The sequence below is a fragment of the Halichoerus grypus genome, chromosome 8 (genome assembly GCF_964656455.1).
Source record: "Halichoerus grypus chromosome 8, mHalGry1.hap1.1, whole genome shotgun sequence".
In the NCBI taxonomy this organism is placed as follows: domain Eukaryota; kingdom Metazoa; phylum Chordata; class Mammalia; order Carnivora; family Phocidae; genus Halichoerus; species Halichoerus grypus.
The window spans coordinates 43126920-43143216 of NC_135719.1; the positions used below are offsets into that span (position 1 = coordinate 43126920).

The 16297-nt window shown below is 36.6% G+C and overlaps 1 protein-coding gene across 6 annotated transcripts in view; it reads left to right on the forward strand.

The window, feature by feature from the left end:
- The window catches only part of MYO9A (myosin IXA), a 276785-nt gene that overhangs the window by 89908 nt on the left and 170580 nt on the right, over positions 1 to 16297 (forward strand). For all 6 annotated transcript variants that reach the window (XM_078079137.1, XM_078079139.1, XM_078079138.1 and 3 more), the window contains 2 exons: positions 5397 to 5513; positions 9621 to 9755. In XM_078079137.1, the coding sequence (XP_077935263.1) occupies positions 5397 to 5513; positions 9621 to 9755 (252 nt within the window). The remainder of the gene's footprint in view (positions 1 to 5396; positions 5514 to 9620; positions 9756 to 16297) is intronic.

Consider the following 16297-nt stretch of genomic DNA (forward strand, 5'->3'; position numbering starts at 1 on the left):
GATGGCATTGCCATTATTATTATTATAATATACCACTCAGGTGTATATGAATGGGAAAATTATTGAAAAGCCTACTGTTCTGTAGTGTAATGACAGTGATGATAAATCAAACTATGACAGTTATTATAAAAATAGGACAGGAATGTGAGATTAGAAGACACAGAGGTGGGGAAATAGTGATAGAACTGTAGAGAATGCTTTTTAGGCTGACCACTGATGCATTTTTCCTATTTTTGGGGGTTCTTCCTAACTGCCATCAAGTCTACATTTCTTATGTCATGTGTCTTATGTCATAATCTCCAAATTTGAGAACTCCTTTCTAAACAGAAAAGCCAAACATTTTTAAAAGTTTTGCCCTTCTTATACATAAAGTTTCAGTACTTTTATATTTTCTTTTATAACTTTTTTCAATATAAAATATTTCCCGGGGCACCTAGGTGGCTTAGTCGGTTAAGTGTCTGACTCTTTGGTTTCAGCTCAGGTCATGATCTCAGAGTTGTGAGATCAAGCCCTTGTCAGGCTCTGCGCTGGGCAGCGTGCAACCTGCTTGAGATTCTCTCCCTTTGCCCCTCCCCTCTCCCACTCTCTCTTAAAAAAAAAATTTCCTTATGTTTATTTATATTATTTTATTTTATTTGAGAGAGAGAGAGTGAGAGAGAGAGAGCGCAAGATGGGGTAGGGTCAGAGGGAGGAGCAGACTCCCTGCTGAGCAGGGAGCCCGATGTGTGGGACTCAATCCCGGGACTCTGGGATCGTGACCTGAGCCGAAGGCAGTTGCTTAACCAACTGAGCCACCCAGGTGCCCTATTTATATTTTTAACTTTAAATTCAACTTTCTGAGATGATTTTTGTAGATCCTGATTTATTTTTGTTTATATCTGTTTGGTGTATTTATTTATTTGTGTAGTAAATATTTGAAAACCTTTTTTGTGTCCAGAAATGTACTAGGCATTGGGGTAAAATAACGAGCAGCCCTTAGGGATTTTAATATTTTATCTGATGAGCAATGGAAGAGCCTTAAAATGTTTTAAGCAAAAATGGTGTCTTAGATTTTTTTTTTTTAAAGGATCACTCTCACAACAGTGTACAAGAATCAATTAGAGGAGAGTGTATTGGTTTTCTATAAATGTGTAACAAACATAGTGACTTAATATTTTCTGACACTTTCCATGGATCAGTCTGGGCACAGGTTTGTTGGGTCCTCTGCTCAGGGTTTCGCCAGGCTGAAGTCAAGATGTCTGAAAAGTCTGTGATCTCATCTGAGACTCGCATCCTCTTTCTAGTTCACAGGTTGTTGATAGGATTCAGTTGCTTGCAGTTATAGGATTGAGAGCCCTAATTTCTTTTTTTTTTCAATTTTATTTTAGTATGTTATGTTAATCACCATACATTACATCATTAGTTTTTGATGTAGTGTTCCATGATTCATTGTTTGCTTATAACACCCAGTGCTCCATTCAATACATGCCGTCTTTAATACCCATCACCAGGCTAACCCATCGCCCCACCCCCTCCCCTCTAGAACCCTCAGTTTGTTTCTCAGAGTCCATAGTCTCTCATGGTTCGTCTCCCCCTCCAATTTCCCCCCCTTCATTTTTCCCTTCCTACTCTCTTCTCTTTTTTTTTTTTTAACATGTAACGTATTATTTGTTTCAGAGGTACAGGTCTGTGATTCATCAGTCTTACACAATTCACAGCACTCACCATAGCACATACCCTCCCCAATGTCTATCACCCAGCCACCCCATCCCTCCCACCCCCACCGCTCCAGCAACCCTCAGTTTGTTTCCTGAGATTAAGAATTCCTCATATCAGTGAGATCATATGATACATGTCTTTCTCTGATTGACTTATTTCGCTCAGCATAATACCCTCTAGTTCCATCCACATCATTACAAATGGCAAGATTTCTTTTTTTTTTTGATGGCTGCATAATATTCCTGTGTGTGTGTGTGTGTGTGTGTGTGTATATATACACACATATATATATATACACCACATCTTCTTTATCCATTCATCTGTCGATGGACATCTTGGCTCTTTCCATAGTTTGGCTATTGTGGACATTGCTGCTATAAACATCGGGGTGCATGTATCCCTTCGGATCACTGCATTTGTATCTTTGGGGTAAATACCCAGTAATGCAATTGCTGGGTCATACGGTAGCTCTATTTTCAACTTTTTGAGGAACGTCCATACTGTTTTCCAGAGTGGCTGCACCAGCTTGCATTCCCACCAACAGTGTAGGAGGGTTCCCCTTTCTCCACATCCCCGCCAACATCTGTTGTTTCCTGACTTGTTAATTTTAGCCATTCTGACTGGTGTGAGGTGGTATCTCATTGAGGTTTTGATTTGGATTTCCCTGATGCTGAGTGATGTTGAGCACTTTTTCATGTGTCTGTTGGCCATTTGGATGTCTTCTTTGGAAAAATGTCTGTTCATGTCTTCTGCCTGTTTCTTGATTAGATTATTTGTTCTTTGGGTTTGAGTTTGATAAGTTCTTTATAGATTTTGGATACTAGCCCTTTATCTGATATGTCATTTGCAAATATCTTCTCCCATTCTGTCGGTTGTCTTTGGGTTTTGTTGACTGTTTCCTTTGCTGTGCAAAAGCTTTTTATCTTGATGAAGTCCCGATAGTTCATTTTTGCCTTTGCTTCCCTTGCCTTTGGCGATGTTTCTAGGAAGAAGTTGCTGCGGCTGAGGTCGAAGAGGTTGCTACCTGTGTTCTCCTCTAGGATTTTGATGGACTCCTGTCTCACATTTAGGTCTTTCATCCATTTTGAGTTTATTTTTGTGTGTGGTGTAAGGAAATGGTCCAGTTTCATTCTTCTGCATGTGGCTGTCCAATTTTCCCAACACCATTTGTTGAAGAGACTTTTTTCCATTGGACATTCTTTCCTGCTTTGTCGAAGATTAGTTGACCATAGAGTTGAGGGTCCATTTCTGGAGAGCACTAATTTCTTGTTAGCTGTCAGGGGCCATGCTCAGCAGATTTTGCTTGTGGTCCTGTACACAACATGGCAGTTTGTTTCTTCAAAGGCCAGCAGGGGACTCTCTAATGGAAAGGCTTAGTCTCTTAAGAGATTTCTCTGATTAAGTCAGCTCTACCCATATAATCTTCCTTTGGTTAATTAAAAAAATCAGCTGATTTTGGGCCATAATTATATCTTTAAAATCCTTTGTCATATAATGTAAGATAGTTACTGGAGTGAAATTCATCATATTTACAGTCCTGCTCACACTTAACAGGAGGGGGTTATACAGAACATGTATACAAGGGAATGGGAATCTTGGCGACCATCTTAGGGTTCTAATATAGAGGGCAAGAGTGAATTTGGAGGCTGTAGTAGTACTCCTGAAGAGAAAGAGGTTGGCTGCTTTGTCTAGGATAGTGACATATTGATAGGGAGAAATGGGTATGAAAGAAATTTAGATGGTAAAATCAAAAGGATCTGGCAATGATTTGCTTACTGGGAAGCAAGGAGAAAGAAGGAAATACTAAGGATAAATCCTAATTTTCTGGCTCATACAACTGTAAGAGTATTAGTACCATTCATTGAGATAGGAAACAGTGAGATCTTGTTTGGGTGGGAAAATGTTAATTGGTATTTGGGTTTATTGAGATTAAGCTGTGATAGGACCACATTTCAGAGAAAAGAGGCCAAAAATATAATATTGGAAGTTATGGAGTAAATAAGTATTATTTTGGTATATTTTGTATATCTAGATTCTGTCTGACTGGTTTAAACCATAAGTAGGTGGGTTATAGTTTTTACTTTAATGTGAAGATCTATCTTTTCACTAAAAAATTCAACCCATTTGTATTTTTTATGCTACTATGTTTTCTTTTTCTGTGTTTTTTTTTTTTTCTTGTCTATGCTTGTGTATTTAGTTTTAAAATCTTTTACTTTTGCTGAACTAGATCAGATTGTATTCATTCTTCCCTCTGGAGAAAAATAGAATGGTTATTCTCTCTATATATTCTATTAATTGATTTTTTTGAATTTTAAAGATACTTTGTTGATAACTTGCCTAAGTATAGAATTCTAGGGTCACATTCCTTTTTTTCTCAGAACTTGTGAACATTTTCCAATTATGTTCAGGTTTCTGGTGTTGAAGATAGAGAATTTGATAGCATCTTCTCTTTCCTGTGCAGGTAATGGTTTAGGTAGTTAATTTTTTGGTCTAGAAACTTGAAGCTTTCGTTTTTTTTATTCACTGAAATTCAGAAATTCATCATTCATGTGGTAGATTGTGGTATTATCTACATTTTACAAATGTATAAGCTGTAGCTTAAGAGTTAAAGTATCTTGGGCCAAGGTTACATACCTAGAATAAGTAGAGGAACTGGGATTGGAGGAGAGCCTAGCTTTTAATCATTATTCTCTATTTCCTCTAAACTGTAGGACAGATACATAAGTATGTACCTGAATATAAAGCTTAAGTAATTAGGACTTATATTCTCTAAGTGCTAGGACTCAATTATCTAAAATATGTACCCCTTCTTTTTTAGGTTGTAGTACTTTCTAAATGTTGATTGTTTTTTTAACTAATAGATTTTATTTTTTAGAACAATTTCAGATTTACAGAAATTTTGAGCAGTTATTACAGAGAGTTTCCATAAACTGGGAAAAGCTTGAAGTGAGGGGGAAAAAAGAAATTGTATTACTCCATAATGAAAGAATTATTACTCTATCTGGGGATGGAGAAATCCTTGAGGTTATGGTGGATGACAAGTTGAAGACAACCAGGAATGTAATTGTGGTGGTATTATGATTATTATTATTATTATTCTTTTTTTTTTTTAAAGAGAGAGAGAGCATGAGAGGGGCAGGGTCAGAGGGAGAAGCAGACTCCCTGCTGAGCAGGGAGCCCGATGCGGCACTCGATCCCGGGACTCCAGGATCATGACCTGAGCCGAAGGCAGTTGCCCAACCAACTGAGCCACCCAGGCGCCCCTATGATTATTTTTTAAGAGTCTAACTAGGATTCCACAGATAACTGATGCCTGTTTGCCAACAGATTTATTCCTCTGCCTGGAATAGTCTTCCCCACTTTTGCTGGCAAGTTTGATTTGTTTGTAAACCTCCTATTATACCTTCCTTACTAGGTAAAATGTATACCCCAATTTTCAGTCAAAGTGTTTTGAACTGAGTGACCTACATTTTGTTTTTCTTACCTTATAGCCTAGATTAGAATTGAGACTAGATTAATGAGTATGGGTATATGGAAAACTTCAGTTATAGGCTATTTAAATTGAGAGAAAATTAAATTTCTAATTCAGGATAGTAAGCTTTCTTTATTAGTTGAGCGCAAAATACACTTTGTTATAGTATCTTAGATTATTGCCATTTTCATTTGTTCTCCAACCCTTTTCTTTTTTTTTTTTTCAGGCTGTGACAGTGAGGAACTCCATGGCTAAGTCTTTATATAGTGCCCTGTTTGACTGGATAGTTTTTCGGATTAATCATGCACTTCTGAATAGTAAAGATTTGGAGCAAAATACAAAGGTAGACATACATTGGATTATTATATATTTTTCCTGGAAAATTTTTATTAAAATAATAAATGAAATTTAAAAACACAGAATTATGTAGAGTAATAAATAAGAATCACCTTTTGTTTGTATTCTGTGCTGTTTCCCTCCTTATGTATGTTATGTTTTTATTACCCTGATATTCAGGGATACTTGTTCTATGTGTCTTTCCAGACCTTTTTCTTATGTACATTTCTATGGATGTACATATACAGAGTTGCTTTTAAGCTTAAAAATAGAATTATGTTATCTGTATTGTTTCTAACTTGTATTTTTTATTTTACCTGATATGTCTTGAAGTAGGTTTGGACCTCATTATTTTTAATAACTTTGTAATATTATATAGTATGCCTGTATACCATAAATTTCCCCATAAAAATATATTGCTTTTGTTTTATTGTTATAAATGATGATGTAACAAATATTCTTTGTGTACATTTCTTTAGGATAAAATCCTTAAAATGAATTGCTGGATTTAAGAATATATACATTTTAGAATTTTGTTAGCTACTGCTAAATTGCTAAAGTGCTCAGAAAAGACTGCACTTCCACTGGTAGTGTATGAAAATGCCTATTTCCCTACACCTTTACTCACATTGGATATTATCAGTCTTTTCATCTACTAATCTGATTAGGAGGACTATCGCATTTTATTGTCCGTTTTTTCAATGATAGATGAAAGTCGAGTATCTTCTCATGGTTTTTCATCATTTCATTATATATTCTGCTATTTTTATGTTGTTCATTTTGTCTTTTTGTTACGTTCTTGGAGTCATTGTGGATATTGCAGAGATTCATAGTTTGATATATATTGCATATATTTTCTCTTGACTTTTAAGTTTTGTTTATGTTGTGTTTTAGGGCCCGTATGTTTTAAATTTTTGTGCAGTTAATTCTGCCATTCTTTCCCTTTATTTTCCTGGGTTTTATTTATTTATTTTTCTTATGTAGGAAGGCCTCTTTCAGCCTAAGATTATAAAAATATTTATTCTCATGCTTTTAGACTTTTTTATATTCAGGGTTTTTTTTTTTTTCCATTGGAATTTATTTAAGATTTTATTTTTAAGTAATCTCTACACTCAATATGGGGCTCGAATTCACAACCCTGAAATCGAGTCACATGTTCCACTGATTGAGCCAGCCAGGCGCCCCTGGAATTTATTTTTTAATATGGCAGATCTTAGATATTTAAATCATTTCAAATCCGTTTTTATTTCCCAGCAGCTTTCTGTGGAGTAGTCTGCATCTTTAGGGTGATTAAGATACGTCATCTTTATCACTTAATCCTCCTGTCTTAAATGTAAAATGGTTCTAACATTTATTTTTCATGGTTTGAGTAAGCCTACAGTTAGAAAATTGTAATAGGAATCTTATTCACCAAAGTGACTTATTTTTGGAGGTCATTACTTTTACTGTTTTTCATAAGGGTTTAGAATTAACAGAATCAATCAAAAAATACTCTTATTTTTATTTTTATTTTTATTTTATTTTATTTTATTTTATTTTATTTTATTTTTTAAGATTTTATTTATTTATCTGAGAGAGAGAATGGAAGACAGAGAGCATGAGAGGGGAAGGGTCAGAGGGAGAAGCAGACCCCCTGCTGAGCAGGGAGCCCGATGTGGGACTCGATCCCGGGACTCCAGAATCATGACCTGAGCCGAAGGCAGTTGCTTAACCAACTGAGCCACCCAGGCGCCCCAAAAAATACTCTTATTTTTAAAAGATTTATTTGAGAGAGAGAAAGAGTGAGAGTGCAGGCAGGGGGAGGGGCAGAGGGGGAGAGAGAGAGAATCTCAAGCAGACTCGCTGCTGAGTGCAAAGCCCCCACGTGGGGCTTGATCTCATTACCCATGAGATCATGACCTGAGCAGAAATCACTTCAGTCAGAGGCTTAACTGACTGAACCACCCAGGTACCTCAAAGAAAATACTCTTAATGGAGACTTTAAAAAATCTCTTACTATTGGGGCACCTGAGTGGCTCAGTCAGTTGGGGGGCCGACTCTTGGTTTCAGCTTGGGTCATAGTCTTAGGGTCCTGGGGTTGAGCCCCGCGTCAGGCTCCACAGTCCCTCTGCTTGAGGATTCTCTCTCCCCCTCTTCCTCTGCCCCTCTCCCTGCTCATGCTCTCCCTCTCTCTCTCTCATAATCTTAAAAAAAAATCTCTTAGTATTTATTACTCATTACATTAGTTTGCCCAGTATCTCTCTTAGTACTAGTGGAGAAAGATTGTTTTCATTTAACCAAAATTGTCATGTAACTGTATTTTAAGAATGAGGTGAGGTGGTGAGAAGAATGCTGGTTTGGGGGTATTAGAGCTGAATCCTTGTTATCTATAGTAAGAAGTTAGAATATAGTATGTAGAAGCAAAATAATCAAGACATAGAAGAATAAGCATTTGTATACTATACTGTACTATTTTATACCAAATAGATAAAAGATTTGAGTGTTGACTTTAGGGAGCAGAAATTGATAATGAAAAAGGGATTATTGTTTTTTGTTATAATTTTTTAGAACTATTTAACATTGTAAACTTTGTATAGTTTTTTTTAATAAAAATTAAAAAAAAATTGGGGGCACCTGGGTGGCTCAGTCAATTGAGCATCTGTATCTGACTCTTGGTTTTAGCTCAGGTCATGATCTCATGGGTTGTGGGATCAAGCCCTGTGTCAGGCTCCACACTCAGCAGGGAGTCTGCTTGAGGATTCTTCCCTCTGCCCCTCCTCGCACTCTCTTTCTCTAAAATAAATAAATGAATCTTTAAAAAGATTGTTTTAAAAATTGAAGAAACCACATATTCTTTTTTTTTTTTTTAATTTTATTATGTTATGTTAGTCACCGTACAATACATCATTAGTTTTTGATGTAATGATCCACGATCCATTGTTTTCGTATAACACCCAGTGCTCCATGCAGTACGTGCCCTCCTTAATACCCATCACCGGGCTAACCAATCCCCCCTCCCCCCTCCCCTCTAAAACCCTGTTTGTTTCTCAGGTCCATAGTCTCTCATGGTTCATCTCTCCCTCCAATTCCCCCCACCCATTTTTCCCTTCCTTCTCTTAATGTCCTCCATGCTATTCCTTATGTTCCACAAATAAGTGAAACCATATGATAATTGACTTTCTCTGCTTGACTTATTTCACTTAGCATAATCTCCTCCAGTCCCATCCATGTTGATGTAAAAGTTGGGTATTCATCTTTTCTGATGGCTGAGTAATATTCCATTGTATATATGGACCACATCTTCTTTATCCATTCATCTGTTGAGGGGCATCTCGGCTCTTTCCACAGTTTGGCTATTGCGGACATTGCTGCTATGAACATTGGGGTGCATATGGCCCTTCTTTTCACTACATCTGTGTCTTTGGGGTAAATACCCAGTAGTGCAATTGCTGGGTCATAGGGTAGCTCTATTTTTAAATTTTTGAGGCACCTCCACACTGTTTTCCAAAGTGGCTGTACCAACTTGCATTCCCACCAACAGTGTAAGAGGGTTCCCCTTTCACCACAACCTCTTCAACATTTGTTGTTTCTTTCCCTGTGAAACCACATATTCTGATATCCAGTTTCATCCTTAGCTTGCACAAGGCTGATTAAACATACTAATTAGCTTGGTTTGCAAAGCAGAATTCTGTTGGGCTATAAAAGTGAAAATAGGAAAACTTGCATGGTGTTCTTTGCGTAACCTGGGATAGCCAGGAAAAATCTAGCTTTAGGTTATTTTTTACTTCCCCATAGGTGATTCTTTCTATTTCCTTGTCTCTTGGAATTTGGGATTTCTGAGATTGAGATAACAGGTCACTAACCCTGCTTCGAACATTTTTGTAAACAGTGTATTACATGTGTTAAAATTTTGGATGTATTTTTATAATTGGGATAAAAAGAAAAAGATGAAAATAAAACTAAAATTGTTTTTATTTAGTGGAATATTTTGGTTGAACACTGGCTCCCCAAAATTTCCTGTCCACTGCTATAGAAGAACTTTGAGCATTTTGTTAACCTATCATTGTGGATATTATTCATGAAATAAATTTGAGGATCATTTTTTAACCATAATAATTTTTTTCCTGTTTTACAGACTTTGTCCATTGGTGTTCTTGATATTTTTGGGTTTGAAGATTATGAAAATAACAGCTTTGAACAGTTCTGTATTAATTTTGCTAATGAACGTTTACAGCACTACTTCAATCAGCATATTTTTAAATTGGAGCAAGTGAGTACTTAAATTCATATACACTTTCCCCCCTCCCATTGTCTCACCCACTTATCTTCCCACACATATTCACATATATAAATTTTTGAGTCATAGTTACAAGCATTTTAAATCTAATACTTCCATGCAGATATTATAGTCTTCATGTCAGTGTTAGCAAATGAAAAATTAGAGCATAGTTTTTGAGCCATATGATACAGGGTTTCCTTTTTTATTTTTTTAATAGACCTCAAGTAGATTAAAAAATATGTGCTTGCTTGAGTACACCTTTGAATGAAAAGGTGCATGAGTTTGGTTTGGGTTTCTGTTGGTGATTTTTTGATTGCTGCCATGTGCTTGGTCACTGTGTGTAATGCTAAATATGCTTGTTTGATTGCTTTGGTCTCTTCGTTCCAATCAAGTTGATTGCTTTGGTGTCTTCTTTTTTTTTTTTTTTTTTTTTTAAAGATTTTATTTATTTATTTGAGACAGAGAGAATGAGAGAGAGAGAGCACATGAGAGGGGGGAGGGTCAGAGGGAGAAGCAGGCTCCCTGCCGAGCAGGGAGCCCGATGCGGGACTCGATCCAGGGACTCCAGGATCATGACCTGAGCCGAAGGCAGTCGCTTAACCAACTGAGCCACCCAGGCGCCCGCTTTGGTGTCTTCTTTATCCGTGGGGTAGAGGAGTTTATTAACAGAATCTTGAATCAATTTAGAGTACGGATATAGGGAAATAGGATAGTGTGGAGAGACCAAAATGGGTAACTAGATATTTCTTGGGAGAAGCTCAAATTGATTTAGAGTCGAAAGAGTGAGCCATCAGTTTCCCTGAGAATGCTTATGGTAAATGCAGGGTCATAGAAAATGTGGGCTCTTTCTCCAAGCTAAGTTTCTTTTTTTTTTTTTTTTAAGATTATTTATTTATTTATTTGACAGAGACAGAGATAGCGAGAGCAGGAGCACAAGCAGCGGGAGTGGGAGAGGGAGAGCAGGCTTCCCGCCGAGCAGGGAGCCTGATGCGGGGCTTGATCCCAGGACCCTGAGATCATGACCTGAGCTGAAGGCAGATGCTTAACGACTGAGCCACTCAGGGAGCCACTCAGGCACCCCTCAGGATTTTATTTATTTGACAGAGCACAAGCAGAGGGAGAGGGAGAAGCAGGCTCCCACTGAGCAGGGAGATGCGGGACTTGATCCCAGGACCCTGAGATCATGACCTGAGCTGAAGGCAGCCGCTTAACCGACTGAGCCACCCAGGCGTCCCTCTGCAAGCTAAGTTTCAAGTTAGTAACAAGTTGAGATTGTAGCCCACAATTTCAGTTTGTATAGGAGGATATAAACAGAAGCAGGATTCACATTTATCTCAAGGGAAATGGTGAAGAAATGAAATGAACAGGAGGAGCACAACAGGTCTACAAAACAAAAACAAAAAAAAGATCTTTCTTATCACTAGGGCTTGTTGCCCTCTATCCTAGCTTAAGCACATCTGTCTTGCTTAAAGGGTTCTGAGGACTGATTAACAGTAGCACAAGCAGCGCTAGTTTTGGCCATCTTGATGATGCTTACAATTTTTAACACATAACCTTTTAGCTAGACTCTCTGATGGAGCTATTAAAAGATAATGCAGTATTATTTGTTATATTAGCTAACATTTATGTGGTACTTACTATTTGTCAGGCAGGTGCTATTTTTATTCTAGTTTTACAGATGGTAACTAAAGCCAGTATTCAGACCTTAACACTCTGCCTCCATAATTCTTGTTTTAACCAAAAAGCTGGGCTGGGATTGGTCTGCTTGACTCATTCTAGTGTTTTTTTTAGCTAGCTCATGCTAAACTAGTATTTTTTATCTCTTGCAAATGGATATATATACTGGAGGGGTGGAGAAATGCATTTTGTTGACTGTGTGCTGTGTTTTACTAAGTGACGTGTCAGTTACTCTCTGGGTCATTAGAAGAGTAAGTAAATTGCTTTTGAAGAGAAAAGGTATTATCTGACTATTACTGAAATTATTTTTACCTTTTCTAGAAGTGTAGATTAGACATTGAGGAGCCATAAGAAATAGCCTAAAAACATGTATTAAAAAAAAACCTTACAGTTTATGGAAAATGTGTTCGGAACTATTTGGGCGTGGGTGATCTTTATTTATTTGCTACCTGAATATCATAATTTTGGGCAGTGTGGTGGAATTATGGATCAGAAGACTTAGAGTCTAAGATACATCTTGTTTTTCCTTTCAAGTTTCAGTATTCTCTTCTGTAATTTAATGTGGCGGGTACGCTTTTGCTATAATTTATAGAAGGTTTAGAGACCTTACACCTCTTTGCCATCTCATCTGTTTTATTCTTCCTTTCTCTCCCTTGTCATGTTTTTTCACTTAAAATGGATTTGCTGGGAATAATAGATTTAAGGCAGTTTAAATATTAACTGTTTTATTTATTTGTCTATCTCTGGTACTTGAGATGGGTATTTGTTAAATTCAGCTGAATACAAAATCGGTTAAGTAGATAAAACTTTTTGAAAAAGAAGATAGAAATAAAAAGTTATCAAATATGCTTTGGGAGGAAACATCTTGAAAATTTTGAATACTAAAATAAATTTTGTCCAAAAATGTCCCATCCTGTCTGACAGGATGGGAGAGAGGTGTAATAATTGCCCTGCAGGATGATGAGTGCCAAAATCGTATAGCAGGTTAAAAGTAGTGATATAAAGGATGAAGTTGATTAGAACTTCCTAAAAGTCTACTAAGATTTCCCAGGGGTGATTCTGGAATATAGTTTTGAATAGAAGATTGAGTTTACCAGATTGTCAATGGGGAGAAGATATTTTAAACAAAGGTAACAATATCCTTAAAATTGTGAGGCATAAAACAGCATGACACTTTTGAGGAACTGAAAATAGCATAGCTAAAATACATGATATAAGAATGGAGACAGGGAGAGAGATAAGTTTATGAAATATCCTCGGGTCATATAGTTGTGGGCTTTATATGTCATGTAAAGGAGATTGGAATTTTTCTTTTAGAAAATGAGGAGCAATTTGAAGTATATTTAGCAGAGGATTTGAACTGTGGAAGATGGACTGAAGAGAGGGTAAAATACCTGGAGGGAAGGACATAATCCATAAGCCAGTTGAAGTAGTGTGACTGTGTGATTCTGAGTCCTGAATTAAGTTATATGTAAAGATAATGTGGAATAAGAGACAGACCAGAAGTTTCTGTGATTTGAAAATATATTTAATGTTGTCATTTATAATACTGCTCTCTTATTTCCTTTACTTGCTCAGAATTATTCTTCAAGGCATTGGTTCATCACTAAATTGAATAACAGTTGTGTGTCACGCACTGTGCTAGGCATTGAAGACAGAAAATTTGGAGTGCAGGGATCTTATCTGAGGCATTTATAATCTAGTGAGGTTTTTTTGTTTGTTTGTTTCTGTCACTTCTGGGGATGTCAGACTAGGAAATTTTGACCAAATTGCCTTGCAGAACACCTAAAAAGAATGAACAAAATATATTTGAAGGCATTGGGGTACATCTAAATAAGTGAAGTTCTACAGGGCTTATATCTGCAAGAAGGAAACCCAGGGAGATGAGCCCAGCATTTTTGGACTGCTTTGTTGCTAAAGACATTTCTTTATTCTGGTAGAGAGGTGCTGATTCTGAAAGAGCCAGGCTTGAGAATCTGAGAAGATGAGCAGGGTTTTCTCCAGATTCAAGAACAAGGAAGAACCCGCTGGTAACTCCTACAGGTTTTCTGCTTGAGACCTTAAAGGGTTACATCTTAGAAGTAAAGATAAACCAGAAATAGATCAGGCATCTGAGGGACTGAAGCCCAGTTTAAAATTTTCTCAGTTCCAGTTGGGTTAAAAGAAGATAGAATTCCTAATGTTCTTAGCCACCTGCCAAGAGCAAATTCACTGTCCAGTGGAGGAAGAGATCATCCTAGTGCTAAAATTATCTGTATGATTTTTCATATACAGGATCTAGCATTCAATATTTTCCTTTCCTTTTTTTTTTTTTTTTAAGATTTTATTTATCTGTCAGAGAGGGAGAGCACAAACAGGGAGCAGCAGGTAGAGGGAGAAGCAGGCTGCCCACTGAGCGAGGAGCCCGATGCGGGACTTGATCCCAGGACCCTGGGATCGTGATCTGAGCCGAAGGCAGACACTTAACTGACTGAACCACCTAGGCTTCCCTAAGAGATTTTTAAAGCAAATACTTATTTGACATATATAGATAACTGCAAATTTACAAAATGTGTAAGATTTGTTTGTATACTGGACCATAACACAAGGGTCAAATTTCAGGGATTGAAACCATACATATTTAAATACCATAAAGAAATTATGCCTGAAACCAACAATCAAAAGATAACTGGAAAGTACCTTTATGGGTAAAAATTAATTAATGCACTTCTACATAGTCTAGAGGTTGAAGAAAATATACTGAACTGGATGAAAATGTTGCATCTTAAAACTTGTAGCACAGTCGTTAAGCGTCTGCCTTTGGCTCAGGTCATGGTCCCAGGATCCTGGGATAGAACCTCGCATTGGGCTCCCTGCTCAGCAGGAAGCCTGCTTCTCCCTCTCCCACTCCCCCTGCTTGTGTTTCCTCTCTCGCTGTGTCTGTCTCTGTCAAATAAATAAATAAAATCTTAAAAAAAACCCAAAAACTTGTGGGATGTAACCAAAGGTGTATTTAGAGGAAAATTTTATAGCTGTTAGAAGATTTTAAAATTGAAGAGCAATGATAAATATAAATATCCATCCCAACAAATTGGAAAAAGATCTGCAGACTAAACCAAAGGAAAGTATAAAGAAGGAAATAATGAAGATAAGAGAGGAAATTAAGTAAGAGTGAAAACAAATATGCCATGGAAGATCAACAAAGTCAAAAGTATTACTTTGAAATGACTAATAAGACCCCTCAAGAAATTCATCCAAATGAGTGACAGAGAAAGACAGAGAGTGATATAAATAATCAGAATTCCAGTTATAAAGAGGACTTCACTGTGGATCCTACACATATTAAAAATAAAAAGATAATAGTATACACTAAACAGCTTTATGTCCATAAGTACACTTATGAAATGATAGGAAAAAAATATTTTCAAAACTGACACAGAATACAAAATCTGATTCTATTAAAAATATTGAATGTGTAATTAAAAGCCTTTCCATAAAGAACATTGTAAACCAAGATGGCTCCATTGGTGAATTTTGCCAACATTGAAAGAATTAGTATCAGTTTGACATATATTCTTATGTGGAATAGCAAAAGAGGGGACAATTCACAGTGCATTTTAGGAGGCTAAGATAACACTGATATCCACATCTTTTAGGGATATTATTAGAAGTGAAAATTTAAGTGAATTTCACTCATAAGCATAGATTAAAAAATTCTAAACAAATATTAGCAAACTAAATCCAGCAAGATTTGTAAAAGGATAATATATGAGAACCAAGTGGAGTTTTTTTCTGGTGTGTGTTACATCTAATCATCAGTCGATTTAATTCATTTATTAACAAAACGGGGAAAAAACTTACTGTTATTTCAATAGAAGCATTTGATAAAATTGCATAACCATTCATGTTAAAAAAAAATCCTCAGCAAACTAGGTATAGAAGGGAACTTCCTGATAAAGGGCATTTACAAAAATCTATAAATAATATCCAACTTAATGGAAATAGACTGAATCCCTATGACTAAAGCAGAGATTTTTCCTCAGAGTTTTTATTATGAACATAGACATGTGAGGACATCCAAATGGAGGGTAAACATAGGAAAAGATTTTTCACTTATTAGTCATCAGAGAATTAAAATTAAAACCACAGTGAGATACCCCTAGGCATTCATGAGAATGACGAAATGAAAAAAACTGATAATACAAATATTAGAGATACTGTACATGGGAAAGTCCCATACACGGGTGATGGTTGCATAAATTGGTACACGTACTTTAGCAAGCTGCTTGGCAGTATCTGTTGAGGTTATTATACATGTGTAGTTTATAAGCCTGTGTTTTCAGTTTCAAAATGCATATAAATGCACACTAAAACTTTTGTGCACAAATGTTAATAATGGCATTTTTAATTGCTAAAAATTAGAAATAACTGTAATGTCTATCAGTAGTGCAGTGGGTGAATAAATTGCATATAAATACTGCACAGCATTGGTTTTCAAAGTATTGTTCTCCTATCCCTACTGGTAGCATCACCTAAGAACTTGTTAGAAATGCAAATATTGGACCCCACTCTGTACCTACTTATTCAGAAATTTTGGGCCTGGGGCCCAGTGGTCTGTGTTTTAATAAGTCCTTTATGTGATTCTGTTGAGTATTAATGTTTGAGAACTAATGCTCTTTCATAGATTTGGCATACTTTTTCTGTAAAGGACCGAATAAGTCTTTTAAGATTTTGGGGCCATGTGGTCTCAATCCTGCTAGAACACTGAGAAAGCAGCTGTAGATAAAGCATAAATGAGTGAATATGATGTTCCACAACCCCTGCCCTACAGCAATTAAAATGGATGCTAAGCAAAATCATTAAGTCAGAGAAAGACA